At 44.9% G+C, this 9446-nt stretch overlaps 1 protein-coding gene across 2 annotated transcripts in view; it reads right to left on the reverse strand.

Moving 5' to 3' along the window:
• Nucleotides 1-9446, reverse strand: part of ANAPC1 (anaphase promoting complex subunit 1) — a 103462-nt gene that overhangs the window by 58803 nt on the left and 35213 nt on the right. For both annotated transcript variants that reach the window (XM_019516111.1, XM_019516110.1), the window contains exons 19-25: nt 7513-7778; nt 6488-6579; nt 4841-4989; nt 1522-1600; nt 1371-1404; nt 1209-1279; nt 876-1054 (exon numbers count right to left, since the gene is read on the reverse strand). In XM_019516111.1, coding sequence (XP_019371656.1) covers nt 876-1054; nt 1209-1279; nt 1371-1404; nt 1522-1600; nt 4841-4989; nt 6488-6579; nt 7513-7778 — 870 coding nt within the window. The remainder of the gene's footprint in view (nt 1-875; nt 1055-1208; nt 1280-1370; nt 1405-1521; nt 1601-4840; nt 4990-6487; nt 6580-7512; nt 7779-9446) is intronic.

A 9446-nucleotide genomic window follows, 5' to 3' on the forward strand; every position in this document is an offset into this window, starting at 1 on the left:
AGCAAAGAAGGGGGTGGGAAGGTGTGTGCTCCCTGGATCTGCGCGGGGCGGGGCAGGCTGCAGCCAGGGCTCTTTTTGCCAGGGCCTGAGCTTGGAGTGGGCGCCAGCGGCATTGGGAGGATGCTGCATCCACCCCAAAATTTCACCACCACTCCGCTCCCAGCACCACCACTACCAGCCGCCTGGTGCAGTCTGGCGCAGCACCCCACCTCCACCTATGCACCAAGAAGAGCCAGGGCTGTTCTGGGTGGCTGGCAGCAGCGGCGCTGGGAGCAGGATGGTGGCGAAATTTGGGGTGGATGCAGCATCCTCCCAGTGCCGCTGCCTCCCCCTCCAAAGCTAGTCCCACTGAGAAGAGCCCCACACAGCCCTAGCTGCAGCTCGCCCCACCCCACGTAAATCCGGGGGGCACAAGCCCTCCCAGTGCCCTTCTGGGGTGCAAGCAGCGGCAGAAGCTGCTTCCCACAGCCCACGAAACACAACTCCACCCCCCAAACCTGGGCAGCACCTGCCCCTGCCCCCTCCCTCTCTGCAGGGGGTGTTGATCTGCCCCCCACCCCAGCCCCTTCCCTCCCCCCTTACACCACACCAGACTTACCAGCTGGAGGCACTGCCTGAGTGCCGCTGTGTGGCTGTGCACAGCATGGGGATTTATCAGCCCCATCGGGCCGATATCCGATACAGCCAGGTTTCTTTATATTGGTACCAATCCAACACTGGACTGATGCATCACTGCACCTCTACTATTTTGGCCAGCTGCTGGAAGACAACTCATGCTAATATAACTTTTTTAAGCATTTAGGCACTCTATTTGAGTGCCCACTAAAGCATTGTGATACCTGCCTTTGCAAAATCCCTTTAAGGCTGATACTCACAGATTTACTCTTTGGCAAGTTCCCTTCACGTGCCTGTTTGGAAAGATCCTGACGCCCAATCAAGAGACAGACAGCTTCTGGCCAGTCTGAGGCAGGCTGCTCTCTGCAGCGGTATATCGCATCTCTGATAGGAAGAGCAACCCCAAAGGGGAGAGACTCCAAATCTCTCAAAGTGAAACCTTAAAATTAGAGAGACAGCCTTAAGAGTTATAAACCACCCCCCCAAAAAATAACAAAAATGTGTATTTCTAGCCCAGACAAGCAGGCTACTCAAACACAAGACTGTGACACACGGTAATTATGCACATGAAAAACGGTAAAAGCCTCTCATACCTACATTAGTCATCCAGATAACTAACTTTTCAGCTAGGTTGGAAACAGATGTGCTTTGTGTGACACTGCATCTTAAAAGAATGGGAAAGGAGAGCATAAAGGTTTATCACAAGTCCAGCCACATCAGAGTGCAAATTTATTAATTAATTGCATTTAATGTACCGACGGTCATCCTGTTCTGTTGGCTTTCTTTGCCCTGTAAGAGAAAAATAAAGATAATATTATTTCTATCTCCTCTGGGTTAAAAGGATAACAACCAGTGTATACACATATACACAGAGAAATATTCTGGTAGTTTTTCAAGTCTGAGTACCTGAACTTATTCTGTACAAATATTGTGATGCTTCATTTGAAACAGCTCTTTCATCGCCAAGTATGTACAGTGCAACACTCTGTGTAGGAAAAATTCCAAATTACTAAATAATAAAGTGCTAATTAAATGACAAATAAACAATTTAAGTCGGCAGAAAAAAGAATAACGTAAATGATAATGTCTTAAATAGACTGACAAGTTGATTGTGAAGGTACGAGTGGTGATTCCTTAATTAAGTTTACCTTGACTTTTACTCTGTTTTACATTTTACTGGTTGGTTTTAGTACTTAACTTTGGTGAAACAACTCTTAAAATGCTAAGAGAATCCTCCAACATTAATATTTAACTGAAAAATCCACCTTTTGCATAGGAAACATTTTAAAAAACCGTATTTTTCTTGCATACTATGCACTCCCAAATAAAACATACACTATATTTTTTGGAAGGCAGAATTATAGGAAGAAAAGACTTTTCCAGCGTCATTACTGACAATGTAACAGAGTAAGGTCTTCTTGGAAAACGCACAGTGCCCAGAAGTGTGGCATCCCAGGAGACAGTCTGGGTGAGGCAGCGGACAGCAGAAGCTTCCTGGTGTGGTATCAGGAATTTCCTGCCACCTCACACGGACTGTCTCCTGTTACTGGACATGCTATGTTATCAGCGGGGATTCAGCAGGGATTCTGGTTTTCTCTGATTAAAAGAACCAAGATTATCTGATTAAACCACACAAAATCCATGTTTTTCCGTGATTAACATGAAACACCACTATACAGTTACGTAGTAATTGAACACAATGTTTTATAGATATATTTACAATTTTAAAGCAATTTGAAGTCTATCAGTGCCTCAACCATTATAATAAAATAAATTCTAAATACCTATACATTTTGGAATTCAATTTTGGGTTTTTTATTATAGAAAATCAGAGCTCCCCCTGCCCCCTTCCCTCTCCAGGACACAGGTCCAGACATGACTGCTGTTTGCCCCCTCTACCCGACATTGCTTTGTGGAGGTCAGCAGCCCTGACATGCCAGTGCCCCCCCACTGCCAAGCCATAGCCTCTGCCCACCCCCCACTCACTCCCTCCTGGCAGCAGTTAGCCCCCTGCACTAGGACGCAGGTCCAACTGCAGCTGTCCCCCCTACTGCTCTGTGGTACTGAGCAGCCCTAGAATGCCAGTACCCTGCTCTGGCCTATGCCGTTGCCCCTCATTCCAAAGCCACAGTTTCCCAGCCCTGTCAGGGCCTCTGTGTCCCCCACATTTTGCCATCCCACAGCCAAGGGAAACCTGGCAACAGGCAGGGCAGGCAGAACAGGCAGGGAGGAGGTGGGGCAGCAATCTCCACTTAGTGGGGGCTAAGAGGTGGCTGAGACAGACCCCGCCTAGCCATCAGTGGCCCCTGCTGCATCCCCCTCCAACTTCCCCTCCTCCTCTCCCTTCACTTGCCCTGCCTGTCACCAGACTTCCCCCCTCACCCCTTCCCTACAGGGCCAATTGGCAGGCCTTGAAACCCATGAAATCAGGCCCATGGGCTGCACGGGGACCAGGAAATTGCTGCCCCTCTCATTCCCAACTGACAGCTACCTGCCCCTGCCCCCCTGCCCTGCCAGAGAGGGGCCCCCAGCTGCCCCCAAGCCCTACTTACCCCAAAGGCTATAGGAGGCAAAGTGAGTCTGAATCAGCCCTGGCTGGTCTCAGATTCTCAGACCCACCCACTCTGTCCTCTTCCCCTCCAGACATGACTTAGGGTTTTGTGCCCTTTTTGCAAGCAGCTTGTTGCAGGCTAGAACTCTGCCAGCCTGCAGACAGCTGTTTGCAAAAAAGGGGAAATTCATGGTTTTCTGCTTCAAAAGGAAATCTGCTTTTTTCTTTTTTCAAAGGAAAAAAGCCACATTTTTCTCCTTTAAAAGGAAAATCTGTGTTTTTCTCCTTTAAAAGGGAAAATCAGCGTTTTTTCCACAGGAAGTGTGCAGGGAGAAACTAGGGCTAAACTGAAAAGATTTTTTGGGCTGATACTGATGGTCAGTTGTTGACCAGCCATATCAGCCAATACCAATCCAATTGCCAACATGCAGCCCAGCAGCATGGACAGCAGCATCCGGCTTGTAAGTCTGTTGTGGGTGAAGCGAGTAGGGGAGGGAAGGGGCATGGGAGGGACAGAGGGGGGCTAGGGCAGGGGCAGGCACTACTCAACTGGGGCGGGGCACAGGACTGAGCAGCATCTAGTTCAGGGGGAGCAGGGGGCACAGAGGGGGGCCAGCTGGACCAGGGCTGCACATGGGGCAGGTGGTGGTAGTGCTGGGTGAGGTGACCAGGGGGTACAGCCAACCCAGATTTGCCATAGCCCCCCTCTCAGATGCCCCAAAACTGTGGCTTAAATAGTAAGAGTGTGCAAAGCAGGCCGTATTCAATTCAGATTCAGCCCGATTCAGGGGACAGTGATTCGATTCATTGACTCAGATCACTGTCCCTATTTGATTCAGCTGAATCTGAAGATTTGATTCTAATTTGGAGAATCAGCGATTCAGCCATAGATACAGTTTTAAATGTTTTTTCTACATACCTCAAGGTACCAGGCGTGGCTCATGAATGCTGAGATGGTGGGCAAACAGAGCGTTCCACAGGACCCCCACCTGTGTGCTCAGTGGTGAACCTGGAAGTGGACCAGAAGTACTTCCAGTCCACTTCCAGGTCTGCCACTGAATACATGGGGGACCTCCTGCCCTCCATGCCCCCACTCCCGCTCAGCTATCAGCCATGGGGGGACGCTGGGTACCCCACCAGACCCAGGAGGCACCAGTCACCGATCTGGGGGGTGCGTCACCCACACGCTCCGCAGCAGACATGGAAGTGGACTGGAACTGCTTCTGGCCCACTTCTGGGTCCGCTGCCAAGAATGCTGGGACCCTCCCCCCTGCATGCTCCCATGGGACGCTTCATCCACCCCATCATCTCATTGTTCATGAGCCACCTCGTACCTTAAGGTATGTAGAACAAATGTGTAAAGCTGTGTCTATGTCCCAATTGTTGAATCATTCTGAATCAATTCAGAGGGTTCCGATTTGATTTGGAGAGATTAAAGGGTCTCCTGATTAGATTCGGATTCGGAGATTCGGCCTCCAAATCAGGCCAAAGTGAATCCGCAACTGAAGCTTCTCACAGCCATGTTAAATATCCTGATTAAGCCCAGGGAAGCGATTAATCCACATGTTATTAAGTGCGTGCATGCAACAAGCCAGGCCGGGGCTCCACAGAACCTGATGCAGCCTCCTGGCTGCCTGCTACAGGTACAACAGAGGCTTTTCTTGTAGTACATACCAGAACTACCAGCTTGCTCCTCTCACAGATTCCTGGCAAGTAAGGATATGGTTGCACTCCTTCCCCCCTGAGACAGGAACTCAGCCACTGAAATATACTTGGAGGCTCAGCAGAAAAAAATGAAGGATGGTGCATGAAACCTGTTTGGACTTAAGTCATATGAACAGTAGTGATACTGAGCACATGGAAACCATGCAAAAGAATCTGTTTTCACTATCCTTAAAACAAAGATCAAGTCCTATGGTATCTCTCTATTATTTCTTAAATTAAGATGCAGTAATCTCCAACATTTCCTCAAAACAATTTATATAATATACAACTTTCAGGTAGATGGAAGTTTACAGATGTATCATAGCAAATTACTAAAATATTTATAAGCCTTTTAAAAATTATCATCTCAGTCAGAAGTAATCTACAGAATTAGTTATTCTCAAACAACATAGCTGAAAAATGTAATACATTCATCCTCATTTTATCAATTTTGGTAAGAGGACAGACAGCCTACTTTAATCCTTTTTGCCTTTGCTATTTGCAAACATGTGAAAGAAGTTTAAAAGGCCTTTTTTTGCCTGTTACTACTGGGGACCTTCATACCCAGCAGAGGAAGCCGGATCTCTTGTATAATTGCCTACTGTACCTCGGCCACTGCAAACAATGAGAAATTAAAAGATAATGTAAGCAAGGGGCTATTTTTTTATTTCAGGTTTAAAAAAAATGGCTCTTGACAACTTGATAGACTGTAGGCCTTTATCCACAGAGCAGGTCCTGCTTGTGCTATTCAGTGCAACAGGCTTTATTGCATCTCTTTACCAATGCTGCTCAACCCACTTCTGAAAACGCAAGTTATGGGGGAGGGGATGGTAATTCAGGCTGAAGTCTGTGGGCCTTCTGTTGAGTACTAATTAGAATTTCTCGTAGTAGAGGATTTGTGATATGATCCATCGAGCAGTGGGACTGAAAGCAGTCATCATGGATGCCGGGGGGAGGGGAGTGCATTTTAATTAAAGTGGCTCTCAGGAGCTGCTATAATTAAAATATACACAGAATCTCGTGTATTCAGTGCCCTGCATTTCAAAATGGTTGTGGGGGCACTTCAACTAAAGCTTGTTCAATGAGCTTTAGTTAAAGCGCCCCAACACCATTTTGAAATGCGGAACACTGAATACATGAGACACTGCAGCATGCTGGAGCATTCTGATTAGAAAGCTCCAGCAGACTTGATTGATCGATTAACTGAGCCTGCTCCAACACATTCTAATCAGAACACAGCAGAGCACATGTAAAAGTGCACCATGAGATTAAAATTAACTCACTTCTACCCTTGCCTGCCTGAAATTTTGAAGAAAACAGGCTATGTAGACACAGACTCAAATATCAGCAGTGGCAAACTGATTAAAAAACTCCCCCAACAAGTCTATTTCGATTGATACTTATACTCTAACTCCAAGTCTTTTTTAACAATCCAGTGCAAAATAAAGTAGCAACCTCAGTGCGTTGGAAAAAAAGTAAAATACATTTTGTATTTGGGGAGCAATGCAATGGCTAGTTCTAGTAAGAATGGTCACCAAAATAATAATATTTATAGACCCACTTTGTTTGTCCTCATTTCTGAGCAATGCCATTTTCACTTGGAATCCTTACGCTTACCTTGTTCAATTATGCATGCTTGCCTGGAGGTCTTTACAAGTGCTGGGTAGTCTCTGTAGTAATAATCTATGTAAGCTTCGAGTTCTAAGTCCCTAGAAAGATAGAGAGTTTTTGACATAAGCTTCTCTGAGTTATGAACTTCAGCTATTGATTTTACTCTGGTTTAGAATCTGTACATGAAAAAGGAACTGAGCTTTTCCAAAACCACGACAAAAGAAGGAAGGAGCAGTTTGCTTCCACCATACCCTACAACTTGCCTCCCACCCTGAGTCCTGAGACACTGCCACAAGCTGCTCTTCTCTTGGCCTCCAGCTATCTCAGAGCTCTAAGTGTTCAGAAGTGCTTCCCAAGAATGTTGACTCCAAAACCTCTTGAGAAGTGCTACCCTCAAAAGCTGGGTTGCCTGGGCTTCCAACACATTCCAAAGCCAGCACTTCCACAATCCCTCAAAGGTTCAAACAGTATGTTCAAGGATCACTAGTACAAAACTATGCCAAGTTTCTAGCCATAACACAATCCAATGGTCATCTGAAGACACAAAGGACTGTGGATTGCAGGATGAGTTTTGACTTTTTTGAGTTGTGTAGCAAAAAAAAATTTGAGAACTCTTAATCTAAAGAGGCATGGTCTAACAACAGGACTTGAAGCCAAGAACGCCTGAGTTCTAAACCTGCATTGGGCATGAGCTACTGCCCTTCTGTGTTTTTGGACAAGTCAGTCAGGTATTCATCCTCAGTTTCCCCCTCTTGGTATGACATGACTAACAGGGTATTATGAGGATTAACATTTGTAAACACTTCGATGGTGTGAAGCACTATGCACATACCAACTGTAAGAGGTATTCACTAGTGACAAACGTTCTTAGACACCAATTCATAAATTTGTTCAAATATGTGAAGATGTGCTTTGCTTTAAAAGGTTGTCATCACATTCACTTTCAAAACCAGTATACACACATCAAAAAAGACATGATGGAGCCTAATCGCAGCTGGTCTTCACTTCTAGGACTGACAGCTGCAGCATACCTTGCCAGCTGAACCAAAAGAAAAACAAGCGAACGAATTCCTTCTCCCATCAGGCTGTTCAATTTAAGCTCCTCATAGATCAAATGAAGCACAAAGAAAATAGCAGGAATGTGTGTGAAGAGAAGAGTTGAGGAATCCAAGCTAAGGCTATGCAAAAAGTCTTCTTTCAGAGTTGAAATTTCCAGCGGACCTAACCCCAAGGCTCCAGCCAAAGGGTGCGACTCAAAGTTTCGATGGTAGTCAGAATTTAACAGGTATTCCCAGTCCTAGTCAAAAGAGAGAGCATGTACCAATTACAAACTACACATATTCCTTTCCGATAGGAGAACTTTGAACTTTCATTTCTTTTATTAACTATTAGAAATTTAGTAAGAGAAGCCTTCAACAAGGATGCGGAAAACCTAGACAGAGTCCAGAAAAGAGAGTCCATATGATCAGAGACTTGCAAGGTGAGCCATATGAGGAAAGGCTGAGGGACTTGGGCCTCTTCAGCCTAAAAAAAAAAAGGCTGAGAGGGGACTTGGTAACAGCTTACCACTACATCAGGAGAATATATCAAGGGCTCAGTGAACAATTATTCACCAGGGTACCCTTGGGAAAAACCAGGAGTAATGGCCAAAAACTCCTGGAAAACTGTTTCAGGCTTAACACTAGGAAAAACCTTTTCACAGTTAGGGTGTCCACACTGTGGAATAAGCTCCCTCCAGAGGTGGTGCAATCACCTACTCTGGAAATCTTCAAGAGGAGACTGGATGGTCACCTTGCTGCGGTTACCTGACCCCAGTTGTCTTTCCTGCCTACTTCAGAGGGGGGCTAGACCTGATGATATTGCAAGGTCCCTTCCAGCCCCTTACAATCTATGAATCTATAAGCAGTTGGGTTTTATTTCAAGGAAAGATCAACATAAAATACATAATGCAATACTGATTCTTAAAATTACAGCAATACTGTAAACAGATATATAACACCAGAATAGATGACAGAAATCCAATTATAACTAGCAGTGTTTGAAGAAGTTATCAATTCTCCTAGTAAATTGGGATAGTGGGACCCACCTGACTTATTTCCTTGGATCTTTCTTGTAGATCTAATACGAGATTAAAATCTAGAAGTTCAGGCTCTATATATCAAAAATTCTTTAGTTCCTATGGTTTTTCCTATATAATATCACATTGTAATACTACAAAACATACAGCAGCATTAAAAAACCCCACACTATCTGTATTGCAAAAGTACATTTAAAGACAGTTAGTGCAAAACTCAGAGCTTGCAGCGTACAATTTCTTTCTTCTCTGCCTCCACTTTTTACTTACTTTAATGGCCTCAGGACCTCCAGGTTTCTGACCTAGTTTCTCATCATGTCAGTCACCCATCTATCATTCTACTTACCACCACTGCCAGATAAAAGCCCTTGTGTTTCTAAGTGTAAAATTTACTCTCTGAACTGGTCTGCAAAGTCACTACCTTCTGCCTTAAACCTTTCTGAAGGTCACTCACTGGGCCCTAGGTCTTGCAAACTGTTCTATACAGACAGAACCCGTGCTCCCTATCTGTGCTAGAAGACTCAAAGAACATGTTTGGGTGATATCTGAATATTAAGAAAGTAGCTAAGGACTGTAGATGTAAATACTCTCTGTTCCTGGTTCTGGGAAACCATAAGTTTCAGTCCAAGCTCTTTAACCAAACATACTGCAGCTAACAAGGGGGTGAGAAGAAGACTTAGGGGAGATGTTTGATAATAGCCTTCAAATACTGTGTCTATAAAGACTATTCTTTTTTGTTTCCACAGAGGGCAGGATAAGTAATAATAGTCTTAAATAACAACAAGGAAAATGTGGGTTAAATACCATATTTTCTCACCTATAACATGTTCCCTATATTTTGGAAGGCCCCAGGCAGGACCAAAAAAAAAAAAAAAAAAAAAAAAAAAATTT

Source organism: Gavialis gangeticus, unplaced genomic scaffold (genome assembly GCF_001723915.1).
Source record: "Gavialis gangeticus isolate Ggan-Ray unplaced genomic scaffold, GavGan_comp1, whole genome shotgun sequence".
NCBI lineage: Eukaryota > Metazoa > Chordata > Crocodylia > Gavialidae > Gavialis > Gavialis gangeticus.